This window comes from Oncorhynchus tshawytscha, linkage group LG03 (genome assembly GCF_018296145.1).
Source record: "Oncorhynchus tshawytscha isolate Ot180627B linkage group LG03, Otsh_v2.0, whole genome shotgun sequence".
NCBI lineage: Eukaryota > Metazoa > Chordata > Actinopteri > Salmoniformes > Salmonidae > Oncorhynchus > Oncorhynchus tshawytscha.
The window spans coordinates 49,520,670-49,542,131 of record NC_056431.1 but is presented as its reverse complement, the minus strand read 5'-3'; the positions used below and the strand labels follow the sequence as shown (position 1 = coordinate 49,542,131).

General features: G+C 45.4%; 1 protein-coding gene across 1 annotated transcript in view; it reads right to left on the bottom strand.

Moving 5' to 3' along the window:
• Positions 1-15,107: 15,107 nt before the first annotated feature.
• The window catches only part of LOC112237965 (Krueppel-like factor 7), a 75,463-nt gene continuing 69,108 nt past the window's right edge, over positions 15,108-21,462 (bottom strand). Inside the window, 1 exon segment of the mRNA XM_024406568.2 lies at positions 15,108-21,287. Coding sequence (XP_024262336.2) covers positions 21,236-21,287 — 52 coding nt within the window. The 3' untranslated portion in view covers positions 15,108-21,235.

Genomic DNA, 21,462 nt, shown 5'->3' with positions numbered 1-21,462 from the left:
TGGAGTCTCTCTGCCATGGATGGAGCTCCAGGTGTATCAGCCTGCCTGCCTGGGAATTATGGAGGCAATTAGGCCGGCTCACATCTCCAAGCAACTGGAACCGGATCAGCAGCCAGCCGTCCACTAATTGGACCATTGTCTCTAAAGAAAAGAGAAAAAGGGGAGAGGCAGGGAAGATAAGTGTGGGAGATTAATGTTTGGCCAAAAACAGATCTCAGAAGGCTGCTCAGTGCTCAGCCACTGCTTGGGCAAAGGGTGGGATCTGTTGATTAGTGTTTGGATGATAATGGGTCTGCGTCCGAAATGGCATACTATTCACTATATAGTGCACTACTTTTGACCAGAGCCCCGATGGACAAGTGCACTATGAAGTGCACGTCATGATTTTGGATGAAGACTGTGTGTCCTGAAACTGTGCTGTGAATTCTGATTTTGAATGAGTGTTACAAGATCCCTGAAGGTTGGTCTGTATTCCCGGTCTTCCAATTCCCTGTATGAAACAACACATAGTCTGACAATGGAATCATGGAAAGAGTCAGTTAGCTCTGGCCTCTCCCTCACACTCTGCTCTAATGCCCTCCTCTCACTCCCCCAGCTTTGGAAAATTCCTCAATGGGCAACAGCCATTTCCTTTATTTAGGTTCACATTCTGCTCATAGGCCGACATCCTAAAATTGTCCTGCTTTACTTTTGTGGTGAATGGAAAGTCAGAGGATGAGTCATTCTGGGATGCACTGAACTCTCCAGGGAGAGCAACTGAGGAATATCTGTGTGTGTGTTTGTGTGTGCCACAGAGAGTGTCTGTTTTCTCTCTCTCTCTGTGTGTGTGTGTGTGTGTGTGTGTGTGTGTGTGTGTGTGTGTGTGTGTGTGTGTGTGTGTGTGTGTGTGTGTGTGTGTGTGTGTGTGTGTGTGTGTGTGTGTGTGTGTGTGTGTTTGTGTGTGTTCTTGTGTCTGCATGCCCACTCACGTCCATGTGCGTGTATAAGTGTTGGTGAGGGGATGTCACAGCGAACCAGGGGAGGAAACCAGGCCAACTGTCATGAGAGAGCTGGCGGTCAGACTTGACGTTCTGTCAGTGTACCTCTCTCTTTCTCTCTCTCTCTCTCTCTCTCTCTCTCTCTCTCTCTCTCCCTATCCCTCCCTCTCTCTCTCTCTCTCCCCTCTCTCTCTCTCTCTCTCCCTATCCCTCTCCCTCTCTCTCTCTCTCTCCCTCTCTCTCTCTCCCTATCCCTCTCTCTCTCGCACTCTCTCTCTCTCTCCCTCTCTCTCTCTCTCTCTCCCTATCCCTATCTCTCTCTCTCTCTCTCTCTCTCTCCCTATCCCTCTCCCCCTCTCTCTCTCTCTCTCTCTCCCTATACCCCTCTCTATCTCCCTCTCTCTCTCTCTCTTTCCCCACTCCTTCCCTCCTCCTCATCTCCTGTGCTGGATGATAACAGACACATGCCCCTCCCAGGCCAATCTGAGGCCACCACACTGCCACGTCTGCTTTGGTCACTGACTACAGCCTACAGTTGACTGCAGCTCGTCTGGTTATAAACCCACAACATGGACATTTTGTGTGTGTGTGTCATCCATCCCTATGAGGCCAATGACCATGTCGACAGCCCTGTAAGCTTTCCTAAAAATTGGGACAACCTCTAAACACAGGGAAATATCTGGCACAAGCGAGCCACATCAGAACCAATGCTTTGTGGTTTCACAGTGCAGGTGAAAGAATAATGTTTGCAGGGAATGATTTAGATAGACGTGCCCTTTAGAAGTGTTTACAAAAGATGTATATGACATCACTCCAAATGCAGTGTTAAAAGGCAAGGATGGTATTTTTCTCATTACATAGATTTATAAGCATTTTCAAGCTCCTACCCAGAAAAACGGGAACATTCCCACTTAGTTTTTTTCGAACATTAAGATGATAAAGTCCCATGTTTTTGATAACAAAGTTTATATATTTAAAAAAAATTCACTAAAATTCACTAAAATGTTGTGCAAAACATCTTGAACAACCACCACATAACATTCCCCCAAAGTTAGGTTTCCAGGTAATGTAATAAAAATGTACCAGCAATGTTTCCCAGCAAACCAAAATTGAAATGCCATTAATGTGCAAAGCTGTCATCAAGGCAAAGGGTGGCTACTTTGAAGAATCTCAAAAATATTAAATATATTTAGATTTGCTTATCACTTTTTTTGGTTACCACATGATTCCATTTGTGTTATTTCATAGTGTCGTCACAATTATTCTACAATGTGTAAAAATAGTAAAAATAAAGAAAAACCCTGGAATGAGTAGGTGTGTGTCACGTCCTGACCATAGAGGGCCTTTATTTTCTATGGTGGAGTAGGTCAAGGAGTGTTTATGTTTTGAGTTAGTGTTGTAGTCACGGTTTGTTGTTTGTTAGTTTATTGTTTTGTCTTTGCTAAAGTTTCACTTCTTCAATAAATGATGTGGAACTCAACATATGCTGCCCCTTGGTCCGTTTCTACCAACGAACGTGACAGTGTGTCCAAACGTTTGACTGGTACTGTATTTTCTGACGTTCCCACATTGTTTTCACCAAGCTGTTCCCAACACCTAATGAAACATTCTGGGAACATTTAAAGAACAGATGAAATGTGTTCTGGGAACGTTCTTGCAACATTAGGCAAATGTTTCTATAATTCTGAAATCATCACGACTGGACAGTTTTTGTGTTATGAGAACATTTTGCTTATATACTCCAACATGGGCAGCTGCAGCCAGATATGGGTGAGTGAGTGTGTCGAAAGGAGTGTGTAAATGGAAAGTGTATCAGCTAATTGGGCAGATTTGTTGCCTCTCAAGACCGTTTTGCCTGGCTGATTGGGCTGCGCTACGAGTCGATAGTGAGCCGGCAACCAGTACTCCGATGTTGTGCCTGCTGACTATCAACAACACCGGGACACAGTACCCTTCGCTCTGTCTTGACAAGAAATACTGTCTAGCAGTGGTGTGGGAAGTAGCTACCTAGTAGCCAATATTAAGGCGATAGTCACAGTAAGCACACGCATACAACACATGAAGCAACACTACACCCATCATCAGTACTTTCACATTTTAACTGAAAATGTATAATTATTTGTGTAAAACTAACAGTGAAATACAACTCAGACTCATCCTCTTTCCACACAACACTACTTTCCTTTCGACAGACCCACTCCTTTCCACACAACACTACTTTCCTTTCAACAGACCCACTCCTTTCCACACAACACTACTTTCCTTTCGACAGACCCACTACTTTCCTTTCCACACAAATAATCCCAAACTGGTCAAATATACATGTCACACTGTGTGGAGTGGTCTAGTTGTGATTAGCTATTGTGTAGAACTCCTTCCCTCAGCTGCACACCTGTTTTAAGGAGACCCCAATCAGGACCTTGAACAATGCCCATTTGAGCCAGAGGCCTTGAGTCAGAGGAAACACGTGCAGTCATCCCCACATCTGTGTGTAGTCATCCCAACGTGTGTTCCCCCTCTTCCTCTTCCTCTTCCCCTTCCTCTTCCTCTCGGCTCAGGGCCTGATAAGAGAGAGAGGAAAAACACAGGATGAAAGACAAGGCAGCCAGCCATGGGGGTGCAAGGTTTTCCAGCCACGTGGACTACAAGCTCTATGGAGCACAAAGGCATATTGTTCTCCTCAGAAACTCAAGGAAGCTGCTTTTGTGATTTTGTCAGGACATTTTCCTTAGCTGAGGAGAAACAGGGCCCTAGGTAGAGGTAGAGTGCCTGTGCAGTTTTATTGGCATTGTTTAATGTTTTATGATTACGAGCTTGGGGCATGGGAGTAGAGGGAGAGAGAGAGGTCTCAGCCTTTTGCAATTATTTGCATGGGACGGGGGGCACACGACGCCCTTTCAAGTGCTGCATCAAAGGAGTGTGGAACATTTGAAACTTGCCTTTGAGTAAAGTTGATAGACCCAGAACCACTCTTTGTTTGAATATGCAGTATAAGGGACCCAAATAAGAACAATTCCAGTTAAACTCAGGAAGTGATGTGGTACAATAATACAGACTGAAAACTCCCTCAAATTAAAAGATGTGTTTAAGAGAGGGGAGAGCGAGAGGGGAGAGCAAGAGAGAGAGGAGAGCAAGAGAGAGAGGAGAGCAAGAGAGAGGGGAGAGTGAGAGGGGAGAGCAAGAGAGAGGGGAGAGGGGAGAGCAAGAGAGAGGAGAGCGAGAGAGAGAGGAGAGCGAGAGAGAGGGGAGAGCAAGAGAGAGGGGAGAGCAAGAGAGAGGGGAGAGCAAGAGAGAGGGAGAGCAAGAGAGAGAGGAGAGCAAGAGAGAGGGGAGAGCAAGAGAGAGGGGAGAGCAAGAGAGAGGGGAGAGCAAGAGAGAGGGGAGAGCGAGAGAGAGGGGAGAGCGAGAGAGAGGGGAGAGCAAGAGAGAGGGGAGAGCGAGAGAGAGGGGAGAGCGAGAGAGAGGGGAGAGCAAGAGAGAGGGGAGAGCAAGAGAGAGGGGAGAGCAAGAGAGAGGGGAGAGCAAGAGAGAGGGGAGAGCAAGAGAGAGGGGAGAGCGAGAGAGAGGGGAGAGCAAGAGAGAGGGGAGAGCAAGAGAGAGGGGAGAGCAAGAGAGAGGGGAGAGCGAGAGAGAGGGGAGAGCAAGAGAGAGGGGAGAGCAAGAGAGAGGGGAGAGCAAGAGAGAGGGGAGAGCAAGAGAGAGGGGAGAGCAAGAGAGAGGGGAGAGGGGAGAGCAAGAGAGAGGAGAGAGCAAGAGAGAGGGGAGAGCAAGAGAGAGGGGAGAGCAAGAGAGAGGGGAGAGCAAGAGAGAGGGGAGAGCAAGAGAGAGGAGAGAGCAAGAGAGAGGAGAGAGCAAGAGAGAGGGGAGAGCAAGAGAGAGGGGAGAGCAAGAGAGAGGAGAGAGCAAGAGAGAGGGGAGAGCAAGAGAGAGGGGAGAGCAAGAGAGAGGGGAGAGCAAGAGAGAGGGGAGAGGGGAGAGCAAGAGAGAGGAGAGAGCAAGAGAGAGGAGAGCGAGAGAGAGGGGAGAGCAAGAGAGAGGGGAGAGGGGAGAGCAAGAGAGAGGAGAGAGCAAGAGAGAGAGGAGAGCGAGAGAGAGGGGAGAGCAAGAGAGAGGGGAGAGCAAGAGAGAGGGGAGAGCAAGAGAGAGGGGAGAGTGAGAGGGGAGAGCAAGAGAGAGGGGAGAGGGGAGAGCAAGAGAGAGGGGAGAGGGGAGAGCAAGAGAGAGGGGAGAGCAAGAGAGAGGGGAGAGGGGAGAGCAAGAGAGAGGAGAGAGCAAGAGAGAGAGGAGAGCGAGAGAGAGGGGAGAGCAAGAGAGAGGGGAGAGCAAGAGAGAGGGGAGAGCAAGAGAGAGGGGAGAGCAAGAGAGAGGGGAGAGTGAGAGGGGAGAGCAAGAGAGGAGAGCAAGAGAGAGGGGAGAGGGGAGAGCAAGAGAGAGGGGAGAGCAAGAGAGAGGGGAGAGCGAGAGAGGAGAGCAAGAGAGAGGGGAGAGCAAGAGAGAGGGGAGAGCAAGAGAGAGGGGAGAGCAAGAGAGAGGAGAGCAAGAGAGAGGGGAGAGCAAGAGAGAGGGGAGAGCAAGAGAGAGGGGAGAGCAAGAGAGAGAGGAGAGCAAGAGAGAGAGGAGAGCAAGAGAGAGGGGAGAGCAAGAGAAAGAGGAGAGCAAGAGAGAGGGGAGAGCAAGAGAGAGGGGAGAGCAAGAGAGAGGGGAGAGCAAGAGAGAGGGGAGAGGGGAGAGCGAGAGAGAGGGGAGAGCGAGAGAGAGGGGAGAGCGAGAGAGAGAGGAGAGCAAGCGAGAGGGGAGAGCGAGAGAGAGGGGAGAGCGAGAGAGAGGAGAGCAAGAGAGAGGGGAGAGCAAGAGAGAGGGGAGAACGAGAGAGAGGGGAGAGCAAGAGAGAGGGGAGAGCGAGAGAGAGAGGAGAGCAAGAGAGAGGGGAGAGCAAGAGAGAGAGGAGAGCGAGAGAGAGAGGAGAGCGAGAGCAAAAGCCAAAGAAGCAGAGCGATAGAGAGAGAGACACAGTGACACAAAGAGAGAGGCAGGCAGAAAGAGGCTGATTCCAGTAAACAGTGAGCCTGAATTGATGTTCAGTGAGATGGAAGAGGAGAAAAAAAGAGGCTGCCATTCGAGATAAGCCACTGGGTTCCTCCTCAGACCTCTGTATGTTTACACTGAATTATTTAAGGCCTACAGTACAGCCAGCTGCTATAACAGCAGCCACATCACGTGAACGTGGACCAGCCACAAAGAGATAGCCATGTAAGCACCACTATTGGCTTTTTGAATCTCATTGATAGCGCTGTAGTGCTCGTCAGCAATATCACAGATTGGCTATTTCATAGAATGTGTAGATGATAATGTTACAATGTACCGGATTAGATGCCAGTCCGTAGAAGATGTTGTTTTAAAATGAGAGGCCGTGGTGTGTTGCTTGAGGGCTTCTCTGTTTGGTAAGAGTATTTTGATAACAATATGTGTGGGTTGTGAGTAGCCTATAGTGTATAGTCAGGGAGAGAGAATGGAGAGGGATAAATGGTTGAACTACCTTTCACCCTTAAGATTCTTAACTTTGAATATTGAAATTCGCTTCATGGAGCCTGTGGTAATTTTGTATTTTCACAGACTTTTAATAAAATACATGTCCTTATTGTTGTTGTCGATGGGGCATCACTAAACCACTAAAGAGTATAGGGTTGAACATAAACAATGTTCAACCCTATATTACAGAATATTTCAACCATTCCTTCTAGTGCTCGATCTTATGTTCTCCACTGTAGAGGGAAGGGTCAGAATGCAGGTACAGTTCATCCCTAGCCCAGTGTGGGAAGCCTGTACATACTTCATACTTTTCAGCCAGTGTCCAGTGATCCTCCTCAGCCCACATTCCACAGCCATATTGTTATCACTCTAGCAGTTCAGGAAATGGAAGATTGAGCTCAGCTGGATTCGTAAAAAAGGTTCCTAGAGGGAAGAGGCAGGAAGCATATGTGGGAGAGAGGGTGGGATGTGTGTGAGAGAGAGAGAGGGAGGGAGGGAGATATCGTTGGAGAGGGAGGATAGAGAGATAGGATTGGTAGAGAGAGAGAGTAGAAACACAGAGGTAGAGATAGCCATGCAGAGGGTGCTAGAGTGTGTGTATTTTACCATTTGACCCTTTGAGTACCTGTAACAGGGAGGTGAGGTAAATAGAGCATTGTCTCTGGCCCTGTAGATAGCCACTGTAATTGCCTCATTTATATGTGTGAGTTAGACTGGATTTAGACAGGGAACTTTTTTCCAATGCTCTCCAGCTTAGTGTGACCCTTCACTGACCCTTGGACCTCTGGAGGTCTGACCTCTGACCCTTGGATAAATAGGCCAGTCTTTAGAGCAAACAAACCTTTACAGATAATACCCTTTCCTCACTATCTAGCCAAGCCAAACCATGTTGTGTGATTTTCACTACTCTTTCCAGCACATATTTTTTATTATAATGTTAAGCATTTCCATCAATAATTTCACAAAAAATGCTATATATGCTATATATATGCCAGTGTCCTATACTGTATGTACACGATAAAACAAGCTGACATGGCCCGATAACATAGATTTCCAAGATTTTCCTCTTGTAGGGCAATAACCGTGATTCTGATATCTGCTACAGACCACTTACTTTGTAAGCAGGCCGAGGGGTAGAAACTTGAGACAAGGATTCAACATATGAATAAGAGAACAAGCCCTGACCACCTCACTAAGGAGGCTGTTTGGCCGTTTAGGGGGCTCACTGCTGGAACCGGCTCAGAGTCCCTCTCAGTCAAAACATGCATTTGTTGAATAGCTCAGCAGCTAAACAACCATTTCAATTTGTTCAGCACAGTCTCTCCCTTTGTCTCCTTGCTTGTGGGCTTCAGTTTTACATTGACTTGTTACAGGCTGCTGCCAAACTCAACATGGACGTCGCAGCCAAGGGTTTGTACAGAGGGAGATTAAAGGAGAGGAGACACAGCCGTACCCAGTTTACCACCACTCTGGGGTATGAAAACAGAATCATATTGCCACAGTGGATTGTAGCCATCCCGTTGTAAAGAGCTGTGTGTGTGTTCGACCTTCTGTATGTGTGTATGCAGGATGAGTGTGCATACGGTATGTGTTTATAGATGTGTGTGAACTGTTCTATGCGTGTGGGATGGCCAGATGGTTAAATGTTTATGAGGCAGTATGCTCCTGGCTGTAGTGGGATCGGGACATTACATCCTGCCATTCTTAGGAGGGTCAGGGGAAGTCACAGTGGAAGGGACAGGGGGGCCTGTGTGTGTGAGCAACTGAGTATGAGTAATCCACACCTGGTGCCGTCCATGCCTATTGGCTTGAATCAGAGAGAGTACATTTTGTACATTGTCATTCTGAAACATACATTTTTTTGAGTGAGAAATGTGCGTCTGAATCTACCTGTTCAGTTTTTTGTTGTTGTGTTGTTTGATTTGCTGTCCACTCACTTCCAGAATTAAAGGGTCTGGTGCAGAAGCACATCCCACAGCACTACAGGGGAAGTGAAGTTCAGGATGTATTTAGTTTCCCTCTCATTCATGCCCAACTAGCGAATGGCAATGGGATGGGAGATGAGCACACCGGGCATCCTCCTCAGTAGAAGGCAGAGGGATGTGGAGTGTTGTTGGAGCAAACAGGAACTAAAATAACACATTTGCACTCATTTCCTGTTGCCAAAGGGGCCACTTCCTGTGTCAAGCCACATATGCCACATGACCCTCTCAACCCTCATAACCCTCCATGCCCCCCCCATACTCCATATCCCCCCACGTCCCCCTCGCAGCATACTCCCTATGTAGTGAATATTATCTTCCTGTGTTTAATGCATCTGCCTCCTCCTTATTGTGTCACTATTTTTTACCCAGCTTGCTGTAATATTTAGAGAAAGCAGAAGGGGGAAGGTCAGCAAAATACAACCATCCATCTTGCTGGGACTGGGACTGCACATAGCAGCATGGCAGGACGACTGACTACTGTATGGATTGTGGTAGTGCTCATTTTTCTCAAATGGAATTGGAATTTTACAGTACAGTGGAGTACAATATAGAGCACATGGAAGTTCTACTATGGAATCAAAATGCCAGGAAGATATCAGTAGGGAATTTCATATTTTATATTAGAACTAAAAAGATAGCTGAGTCTGCATCAAAAATAACCTCCCATAGGGCCTCCCGGGTGGCACAGTGGTCTAGGGCACTGCATCGCAGCGTCAGGCTCTGTCGCGGCCGGCCGCGACCGGGAGGTCCGTGGGGCCACGCACAATTGGCCTAGCGTCATCCGGGTTAGGGAGTGCACGCTAACCAGGTCACCAGGTGCACAGTGTCTCCTCCGACACATTGGTGCTGGCTTCCGGGTTGGATGCGTTCTGTGTTAAGAAGCAGTGCGGCTTGTGTTACGGAGGACGCATGGCTTTTGACCTTCGTCTCTCCCGAGCCCGTACGGGAGTTGTAGCGATGAGACAAGTAACTACTAACAATTGGATACCACGAAAAGGGGGTAAAATACTTTTTTTTTAAATAACCTCCCATAACTACATGATAAGTAATCTCTGCAAGTAGACCTATATGATGAATGCCTCTCCTCCTACTATGAGTCCCTTTTCTGTCTATCCCCCCTTTCCTAGCTCTGTTCCCCCTTTCCTAGCTCTATCCCCCTTTCCAAGCTCTGTTCCCCCTTTCCTAGCTCTATCCTCCTTTTCAAGCTCTGTTCCCCCTTTCCTAGCTCTATCCCCCTTTCCTAGCTCTGTTCCCCCTTTCCTAGCTATATCCCCTCTTTTCCTAGCTAAATCCCCCTTTCCTAGCTCTACCCCCTTATCTAGCTATATCCCCTCTTTCCTAGCTCTATTCCCCCTTTACTAGCTCTATTCCCCCTTTCCTAGCTCTATTCCCCCTTTACTAGCTCTATTCCCCCTTTACTAGCTCTATTCCCCCTTTACTAGCTCTATTCCCCCTTTCCTAGCTCTATTCCCCCTTTACTAGCTCTATTCCCCCTTTGCTAGCTCTATTCCCCCTTTACTAGCTCTATTCCCCCTTTCCTAGCTCTATTCCCCTTTACTATCTCTATTCCCCCTTTCCTAGCTCTATTCACCCTTTCCTAGCTCTATTCCCCCTTTCCTAGCTCTATTCCCCCTTTCCTAGCTCTATTCCCCCTTTACTAGCTCTATTCCCCCTTTCCTAGCTCTATTCCCCTTTTCCCAGAGATGAGCTGGAATTTTTGCAGACCTCATATATTCTACCGTTTCTCATGGGGAATTTTCTGACTCCCATCTTCACTGTTTTGTGTTTCATTTCCTCCATTCTCTAGATGAAGTCTTGTGGGAGGAGGGCCTGGAAATGTTTACAACTTCCAGCAGCAGACGCAGATAGCTCTGGGAGTTGTGTACACACACACACACACACACTGCATCAGTCTAACACATAAAGGCCTAGGAGGTCTCTTTACTGCGAATTATGGATTATCTCCTTCTATCATCTTGGTTAATTAAATTACCTGTTTTTTTAATCAGCCATTCACCACAGGGCTTAGGCATGTTAAAATAATAACCGCTGTGTCGTAATTTCACTTTAACCAACACACTAATTTTAGGACTGTTATTATGCTGTAAAAAAAGGCATGGGGAACATATTTCATTAACTAATTTAGCTGTGGTCATCATCCTACTGCCATCCATGTCCATTGTTGTGTTAGGGGGGCCATAACATGTTGAACTTTAATCGATTCAAGGTATATATTTTTTAATAGAGTGATGATGATTCAATGCATGAAATGCTTCAGCTTAGGTTTGGTACATTTTATTGTTCATATAAATATTGAATAAATTCCAAAAGTCTTGATACAGTGTTTGCATTCAAGGTCAGGATTTGATATAAGGAATTATACCGTGACATTGAGGGGGTCAAATGTCTTCTTAAGGGACCTCCTACAGTATGTGTGCACACACTCTATTACAAACAGCATAAGTATAATGAGTTTCATCCTACAAAGTGATTCATGGCTGCCAAGGGAAGCCAGCCAGACTTCCTAAAAACAAATCACAATAAAAAAAGAAACAAACATATTCCTTCAATTTGAAAGAGGCTGAATCTATTTCACCAGAGAAAGCTTCCGAACGAGACAAACAGCGCCCCTCTGTCTTAGTATCTGTAGCCCATGTATCTGATACTGTCTGGCCAAAAAGTGTATGACATGTCACATTCCTTTTGGCCAGACAGCATTAGATACATGGGCTACAGATACTAAGACAGGGGGCACTGTTTCACTCACTTTGATGTTTGGGGGGGCATTACAGTTTATGCCAGACATGACATTTTATTTCGTTCTGCATAGTGGACACTACAGGCCTGTACTGGACAATGAGGTTTTGTGGGTCAGGGGAAGTGGCTGACATGGACCTCCAGAGAGATATCTGGGAATATGCAGCCAGCCAATTCATCACATTTCTGTTTATTCCTGGTAGGAGAGATGATGAGTCAGTAGCAATAGGTTTCTGTAGTACAGTCACAACACAGCAGCTGTGTTGAGCAGTGATGAATAAGATTAGAACCTGCTTATTCACTTCGTTTTATCGCTCACTGTAGCTGGACAAGTTTGGATTAGTATGCTTGGAAATGTCACACCCGATCAGTGATAACAGTTCATTGTTTTGGATCAGAGCCATGTTATGCCAAGCAGCTCTTAGCTCTCCTAAATGTATACTTCAAGTTAAATGCTTGCAGGATGTCTTAATATGCACATACAGGTGAAGTCAGAGGTTTACATACACCATAGCCAATTACATTTCAACTCAGTTTTTCACAATTCCTGACATTTAATCCTAGACAAAATTCCCTGTCGTAGGTCAATTAGGATCACCACTTTATTTTAAGAATGTGAAATGTCAGAATAATAGTAGAGAGAATGATTTACTTCAGTTTTTATTTCTTTCATCACATTCCCAGTGGGTCAGAAGTTTACATACACTCAATTAGTACTTGGTAGTATTGCCTTTAAACTGTTTAACTTGGATAAAACGTTTCAGGTAGCCTTCCACAAGCTTCCCACAATAAGTTGGGTGAATTTTGGCCCATTCCTCTAGACAGAGCTGGTGTAACTGAGTCAGGTTTGTAGGCCTCCTTGCTCGCACATGCTTTTTCAGTTCTGCCCACAAATGTTCTATAGGTTTGAGGTCAGGGCTTTGTGATGACCACTCCAAAACCTTGACTTTGTTGTCCTTAAGTCATTTTGCCACAACTTTGGAAGTATGCTTGGGGTCATTGTCCATTTGGAAGACCCATTTGCGATCAAGCTTTAACTTCCTGGCTGATGTCTTGAGATGTTGCTTCAATATATCCACAGAAAACATTTGACCTCTGTCATTGCCAACAAAGCGTATATAACAAAGTATTGAGATAAACTTTTGTTATTTTAATACTTATTTTCCACCATAATTTGCAAATAAATTCATTAAAAATCCTACAATGTGATTTTCTGGATTTTTTCCCTCATTTTGTCTGTCATAGTTGAAGTGTACCTATGATGAAAATTACAGGCCTCTTTCATCTTTTTAAGTGGGAGAACTTGCACAATTGGTGGCTGACTAACTACTTTTTTGCCCCACTGTAGATATTTTTGTACCTGTTTCCTCCAGCATCTTCACAAGGTCCTTTGCTGTTGTTTTGGGATTGATTTGCACTTTTCGCACCAAAGTATGTTCATCTCTAGGAGACAGAACGCGTCTCCTTCCTGAGCGGTATGACGGCTGCGTGGTTCCATGGTGTTTATACTTGCGTACTATTGTTTGTACAGATGAACGTGGTACATTCAGGTGTTTGGAAATTGCTCCCAAGGATGAACCAGACTTGTGGAGGTCTACAATTTATTTTCTGAGGTCTTGGCTGATTTCTTTGATTTTCCCATGATGTCAAGCAAAGAGGCACTGAATTTGAAGGTAGGCCTTGAAATACATCCACAGGTATACCTCCAATTGAGTCAAATGATGTCAATTAGCCTATCAGAAGCTTCTAAAGCAATGACATCATTTTCTGGAATTTTCCAAGCTGTTTAAAGGCACAGTCAACTTAATGTATGTAAACTTCTGACCCATTGGATTTGTGATACAGTGAATTAGAAGTGAAATAATCTTTCTGTAAACAATTGTTGGAAAAATTACTTGTGTAATGCACAAAGTTGATGTCCTAACCAACTTGCCAAAACTATAGTTTGTTAACAAGAAATTTGTGGTGTGGTTGAAAAAGTAGTTTTAATGACTCTAACCTGATTGTATGTAAACTTCCGACTTCAACTGTATTTCCCCTACATAGGCGAAGGGAAGGGGCATTGGAAAATGTTTTTTTAATGGCTGGCTGTGAAAGAATGTCAAGTGGGCAGTTGATGCGTAAGCAACATCATAAACCATGTGGTCATGGCACTTAACAGGAAGACAACGACGTAGCTAGAATGTCAGAGACGTGAAGACCTGACCTGGTTTGCCTCCCAAATGGCACCCTATTCCCTATACAGTGCACTTCTTTTGACCAGGGCTCATGGGCCTATTTGGGATGCAGACCTACTGTTGAAACTACTGGCTTGATGACAGTGTCCATTTCAATTAGGGAAATTAGCAATGACTGAGAAATCTGACAGCAAAATCTCCTCTCTCACCAAGGGACATTTACTGTGAATTGATATGCTGTATAAGACCCCTTTTCTTCTACATAATTGCTCCCTAATTATCCATTAGTTATTCGATTACCCCTTTTAATCTGAAAGTCATGGGCGCGGGATGGGCTGGCTCTGTAAATGGCGGCTCAGGCTCAGTCATTGACGAGTTAGTAACTGCCCTAATTAAGGAATATGTTACTCACACACTGAACCCCTGAGAGACATTTTACATGTTGGTGGGCCATAGATATTCATGAGATTCTCTCATTTGTAATAATAAAGCTCGGAATTGCGGGGGAAATGGTTCTATGGTTATGGCGGTCGCTCTCTCTCTCTCTCTCTAACGACTAAACCTTATTTCTCAGTCAGCCATTACCTAGTCAGAATAATGTGCTGCTCTGCACAATGGAAGTGGTTTGAGCGCCGGTGCAAGGAGCCATTGTTAGGCTGTATTCCTCATTCTTAGATATAGAGGTCTTTATAATGAGACTCTCAGAGAAGAGGTTAGGAGTTACACTGTATGGGAGCAGCGAGGTGTTTCTACACTAAAGTATATCAATGGTCATTTGTTGTCGGTTGTAAACGCATGCAGCAGAAACACAAAATGCCAGCAGATTCTACCATTTATTACACATACTGTATTACATTCTTAAATAAAAATGCTCCACTGAACAGTTCTTGCATAGATATCTTACAATACCAATTTAAAAAAGAATTATGAAACAGACCAGTAACAAAAATAAAGTTTTCTTCTTCCTTAATAAAGAACATTACCATACTAACATCATATAATACAAATAATAATATTTTTCAACACTTTGTACAGCAAAAATAAAAACAAGGAGAAAAAGAACCCAAGAGAAAACTGAAAAGGAAATGACCATGACAATGACAGGAGGAAGGGAGGCAGGGAAGGAGGAGGTGTGAGAAGGGAGGGAAGGAGCAGGGGTGAGGAGGTAGGGAAGGAGGAGGGGTGAGGAGGGAAGGAAGGAAGGAGCAGGGGTGAGGAGGGAGGGAGGGAAGGAGGAGGGGTAGGGAGGGAGGGAAGGAGGAGGGAGGGAGGGAAGGAGGAGGGGTAGGGAGGGAGGGAAGGAGGAGGGAGGGAAGGAGGAGGGGTAGGGAGGGAGGGAAGGAGGAGGAGTGAGGGAGGGAGAGAAGGAGGAGGAGGGGTGAGGGAGGGAGGAGAGGTGAGGGAGGGAAGAAGGAGGGGTGAGGAGGGAGGGAAGGAGGAGGGGTGAGGGGGGAGGGAAGGAGGAGGAGGGGGGTGAGGGAGGGAGGAGAGGTGAGGGAGGGAAGAAGGAGGGGTGAGGAGGGAGGAGAGGTGAGGGAGGGAAGGAGCAGGGGTGAGGAGGGAGGGAAGGAGGAGGGGGGTGAGGAGGGAGGAAGGGAGCAGGGGGTGAGGAGGGAGGGAAGGAGGAGGGGTGAGGGAGGGAGGGAGGCAGGAGGGGTGAGGAGGGAGGGAAGGAAGGAGCAGGGATAAGGAGGGAGGAAGGGAGGGCGGGAGGGATGGAGGGAAGGAAGGAGGAAGGGAAGGCGTGAGGGAGGGGTGGAAGAGCAGAGGGTGAGGGGTCAGGGTCTGGTAGGAAGGAGAGGTGATGGTGTTGTTGGCATTATAGAGCCCCTGCAGAAGGAGTAAATGACAGAGGTGACAATGGAAAAGGTGTTCCCACTGTGTCACTGGGCTTCCACAGATGTACCAGGTGTAGAGGCTGGACTGGGACTAGACTACCTTGTGGAGGCTCAGTCGTACTGTAGACGGTCTGAGAAAAGCACTGGTGGGTTTAGTTCTGCTCTACAGGCTGAGGTGTGTTGTTGGCTGGGTGGGTGCCCCAATAGAAATAGAATTAAATTGGAATTTGAGTAATTCTATTTCTATGTGTGGCCCCTTGACTGAGGATAGTTATTACAGCTACACATCCTGGTTCTGTCTGTCTGGCCATGAGACTCTCCACTTAGCAGAGGGTAAATAGAATATAAAGTCAAGTACTCTAACTCACCTCCTGAACTTGACACATGTCCAACACCTCATGAAGACAAAGCCATAGAGATGAATCAACATTTATCAAGATGTATCTTCCGCTAACAGCACATGTCAGAGTGTGATGCCTGGGCCCCAGAGTTGGATGGATAAGGATTGGGGGACAAAGGGAAAGAAGGGGTGAGGTGGAGGGATACAGAGACAGGGGGGAAGAGTTTTGTCAATCCCTTATATACTGACACATCAAATATGGACAAACACAGCAGATACAGACACACTCCCTGATGCAGATGTACAACAAAAAGAACCATGAGTTTCAACATCCCAAACAGTACCAAATTAGTCACCTGTTACATGGCAATGAACAGAACCCCTTCAACCGTCAAAACAACTGTCCAACATTATCTTACCATGCCCAGTTGCCATTGGCTGTTTAATGACAGTAGAGGGCCTATATCAAGCTAATAACCTATTAGTGTGATTGGCTAAAAACTAAAAAGGACCTACCTTATTGGTTCTTGTGGTTAAGTGCATCAGGAAGTGTCACAACATGTTATGTGGATATTTGACATTTGAGTGCTCCAACAGACTATGCTAGCATTAAGTAAGTAGGTACACTATGGAGTGTGCGCAGTAAGTTCATGTAGTGAAATGGTATGCTTGAGAAGATAGAACAACAGGAACATTAAAAGAGTGTGTGAGATGTATGTAGGAGTCGAAATGCTGAAGCACTGTTGCCTAGTAGTGCACAATACCCTTTAAGTTCCACCTAAAGTGTTGTGGTTAAAATGGGTCTACAGTAGGTCTAACGACTAATGTCTAATGTCTATGGACATTCCAGTGGCCTACAGAACTGTTATCAGACCCACTGTAAACCAGTCACTACCCATACGAGCTCATTGAGTTGAAGAGCTACTAATGTATCTATCTACAAAGCTGCCAGAAGCCTCACCAAAGTGACAACCCTACCTCATGGGGACCGAACATGTGAGGCTTCAAGTTTCGGGAATGCTTAAGGTAGGTGTATGATGCAATCGTTCTTGGGATGGTTTTCGCAGGCAACAGTTAACCTAACAGAGACTCGACGGTCCACCTCAGACATGACAGTTTGAAATATTACACTCCACTGTACTATGTTGCACTGTACTAAGAAGCTAATTGAACTAAGTCTACATTAGAATTGGTAGGCTGCTAGTTAAGTCACCCTTGAATTGGGCACCCTAAAGAGACTACACAACCATATTTTACAACCATGAATGGACCATGAGTTCGGCCACACTGAACACCAGACAAGAGATTGTAATGCAGGAAGAAGTTGGGTCAGGGTTGGGTCAGGGTTGTGGAAGGCGGGGAATAATGGTGGAATAGTAGTGGACAGTAAAACGAGTTCATTCTTTCTTTCTCTCGCTCTCTCTTACTCTCTCTCTATTTTCATTCACAGCAGTTTACTTGTGAATCTGCAAATCTTTGGGCGAAAGTGTATACGTGTGCGTTCAGAGTTCCTGCAGTTGATTGTGCATGGATCACTTCTGTGGGGTTATAGAGAGAGGGAGAGATGGAGAGAGGGATAGAGGGCTATTAGAATGGCACTTGTAGAGTGCAGAACGAGGGGGAGTGGGGGGTTGTGTTGTAAATAGCTATAAGGGCCTGTAGGATTAATCATAATCTCATTTTAATCGCTAATCCATGAGATAAAAAGCACGGCTAATTTCATCATCATTTGGTTAATCCCTGGGGTAAACTTTTTTTTTCTCTTTGTCAAAAAATATCTCTTCAATTTCGATCACTTTCTCAAATAAATATATATCTCTCTGGCTTTACGATAAGCTGCTGCTAATGTACTCTTGTTTGTTCTGTGGCAGATTCCACACTGGTTTCATAACAGTACTGTGGACCGTTGAAATGAAACCATTTTGGCTCGCGGTCCCTGATGTTTTTTCGCCCAGATCTGTTTCCCTGTGACCAAAAGCCTTTCTCATTAGTGGAGTGCGACTGGAGAGACTAGAGGAGCCTCCACAGAGTAGCCTGCTGCGCTAATGCTAATCAGAGCTGTGGGATACTAGTGGCCAGGAAACTATACAGCGGAGCATCTCCATGACAGCAAGCAGTGTTTTAACAGGCGAGGGAAAGGGAAAGGGGCCTAGCTAACTTCTTCTGGTGAGAATGCCACAGGACTGAAATAGAATAGGACTTTTCATTTGAAGTGAGGTTTTAGACCTGTCAGTGTGTACGCAAGAGGACTAAAGTTGGGCTAATTTGGATTTAAACTGTGTGCTGCTATCTTTTTAGCATGCAGGCCTGTTCCGGGCTAAATTACCATGACCACAGTATCCATTTTCTGTTACCCAGCAGGCTTTGCTGCAGTGGAAGCCGTAGAAACGGCTACAACCAGAAGTGAACGTCTACTAGAACATAAGAGTGCTTGAAGAGTTTTCATGTTTTGGAACCTATTTGAAGTGCCAGTGAAGTGCATGGTGTATGGTTTTTTGAGTTTGAGTGTTTGTTTTTACATCATTCAGCTCTATGATCCCAAATGAATGTGATTTGTGTGGTTCGTAAAGAAAAGAAAATGTCAGAAACAAAACTAAAACAAATACATAATTGTCAGCTAATGTTAGACAGATTATAAGCTCCCCTAAAGTGAATGAATCAACCAACATACAGTACAATCCCAGTCTCCCACACTGTTAATTTCAAACCAGTCTACTGGTAGTAGTATTCTTTCTCACAATGCAGATTAGATTCACAATGTACCCTAAGGATGTGCCGTGCTATAGCTCGCATTGGGACACACACAGACATACCATTGCAATTCCGGCAAAAAGTGCCACAAACAAACCCCATATGATTGTACGTTGAAGGGGAGGGGGCGTAATAGAAACAAATCCCCCTGCATTTCTCAAATTTTGGCATTACCTTGCATCATCCACCATGGCAATAAAAAAAACATCACTGTGGCGTTAAAACAAAACAAAACAAGAAGAAAGAAGCTCCAACTAAAAAGTGGATGCAAAACACAAAGATCATCTTAATCTCTTGTTTCACTTCGTCTTTTTGTTGCCGAGACACTGTGTTTGTGTTTGTAGAGAAAGAGCTGCTGCTGCGCCAGTGGTGCCAATAGGCCTGGTGTGGAGGCGGTCCACTTCCCAGATACCGGTGTGTTCTGTTCCAGACCCTGCCTGGCTCCAGGGTAGTTCCATGCTGGACGTTTTTGGTATTGATTGTTCGGAGCTCCACCGGCCCACCTGAGGGCAGCTCTGGGATCGTCTGTGAGATTCTGGCATGGCTGATACATAAGCGTTACTATAGAGACAGTAATGGCATCTTCTCTGATAAAGCAACCATTACAACTGGTGTGAGGAGGCCAGAGTGGGTGTGTATGCGAGAGGGGAAGGAAGTGGTACAGTAATAGTGACAGTATTAGTGATAGTGGTGTTGGTATTAATGCCCTGATTGCAAGGGTATGTAGGACTTCATAGATCTGGGGCATACAGGTGAGGAATCTGGTCCCATGGTGTAGAAGCTGATTGTTAATTAACATACAGAGACTGAGAGACCTAGGCCTGATTTGTGGTGATTGATTGAACATGAGAACAAGCTTGTTTTCTCATTTCAAAGCCATTACCTCCAGTGGAATAAGATAGTCTTTTACAAAACAACAATTGCAAAAAATCTTACAGGGAAAAATTTGGAGCAGAACAAATAATTCCGGGAAGCGATCTGAGTGTGTGTGTGAGAGGCTGCCATGCAGTGTTTCGTTTTCCAACTCTGTTCATTAACTAAATCATTATTTGAGTCTTATCTCAAAGTGGAGCCATGAGCAAAGAAACTGTTCTGTGTGTCGTTGTATTTGTGTCTGTATGATGTGAGTGTGTGAGAGACAGATTTTTACATTTTTTATTCAGTATTTTTATGCAGGTTTTTTTTCTCCTTTGTATTCTTTTTTTCAGTTTTTGTTGTATACTTTATAAAAAAAAAGCACAGATAACATTGAAAAAGTCAGTGCAGACAATGGATACGAAACAGGCAAGTCTCTCTGGGCTGATGAGGCCATGTTGTCCTTTCTACTACCCAGAGAGTTGGGTGTCTTTAGACCCAGGTTCATGTTCAGTAGCCTATCAAGTTCCTAGTCTCCCAAATAGGGTGTGTGGTCACAGCAGACCAGCCTCCCAGGCCCCTCCCCCGCCATACTGGAGGAGGTAGGGGGTTCCAAGGTGTATTTCCAGAATCCACACAAACAAAGCAAAAATACCATTTCCAGTTTTATGTTGTGTTTTGGCCCTGGTTTGGTGCTGATGCCTCGAAGGTCACGCCAAGGTTTGTTTTTAGTATCACACAGGAGAAAAACACAGAGTGGAAAACAGAGGTCCTTCTCTTTCATTTCAGGCCAACAATACAAATCCTTTTTCTTTCAGAGTTTCTTGTGATTTCTTTTTATGATTTTTTTTATCTCCTTAACTGTCAGTGCTAAATAGCAGGTACTGAGTTACGGGCCGGGGTGTGTTCGTTCGATGTTCCTCCCTTCCTGCCATATGTGCACATTCTTTCTCGTTTGTACTTAAAATGTTTTAGTTTTTTTCATTCAGTGAATTTTTAAGAAATTTCAGCTGAAAGAAAACAGACCATCATTCTTAATAATAATAGTAATAATTAATTGTCTTTAAAAAACAAAGGCAAGAAAGTGTCGCTGCGCATTTGTTAGTTGTTGCCTGTGAGGTGGCAGGAGTGAAGCTGAGCGAGAAGAGCAGAGCGCCTCCTACAGGAGAGCCTGAGAGATCCACAGCAAGGTGCCTGTGGGTCACAGAGCTCACTCTCTGGAAGTGTCAGACCCTACTCCCACAGACAGGCGGCGCCACTGGCGGATTGCCCACTAGTTCCATTGGTCTCCCTCGTCTCGCTATTTTGGCATTGTTGTTATTTCACACGGTATAGCTTGCTGAGGGTTGACATATAGCTGCAGTTTGTGAGTTCCTATACAAGAGACACAAATTGGGATGGGGTTGGGAAACAGCACACCAGAATAAAATGGCCAATAGTTATTGTTGGTTTGTGTGGCCCATTGTTACTTCTGCAAGTCACTGACGTTTGGCGTGTCAAAGGAAAGCAGTTCATAATTCTGGGTGAACCATTTCCTTTCCCAAGTTGCTCCATAGTTTAAATGTACAGAAAAGAAACATTGGAGTGTAAATGGGTCGTAACTGGATTAGCGGATTGGTTTGGCAGTGTGTGAGTTCCCAACCCTGATTGGACAAGGCATGGCTAATCGGATGACACGATGAAAGAGAATTGGTTGTAGACTGTTGAGTAGAAGTGTGAATCATGGAAGTGTGAATAAAAAAACAAGCTGCTCCTCGACTCTTTCACTCCGTCACTCCATCACTCCACCCGTCCTCGCCGACCAGCCGTCTGTCTGGAGTCGTGGCGTCCGTCTATCCAGCGTGTCATCTCCCATAGTGCCTTGCTCCTGGTGTCAGGTCTTAGGTGGGTCTCTGAGGGCAGGGGCAGCCTCTGGATGGTGAGAGCCGAAGCTGCTGTGTAGTTCGTCTTCCATCCGGCTTACTTATTCTCTCCTTCTATCTCTCCTTCTCCCTCTCTTCTTCCTCGCTCTCCTCCTCTCGCTCCCTTAGATGTGCCTCTTCATGTGCAGGGCCAAGTGGTCTGACCTGGAGAAACACCTGGAGAGAAGGAATAAAAGAGAGGTTGTCAAAATCTACTCAATAACAGTTGGCATGTTAAATGCATGTCATGTGCAACCAGAGGACAAAAAACTCTAGACCACCTTTACTCCACATACAGAGACTCATACCAAGCTCTCCCTCGCCCTCCATTTGGCAAATCTGACCATAACTC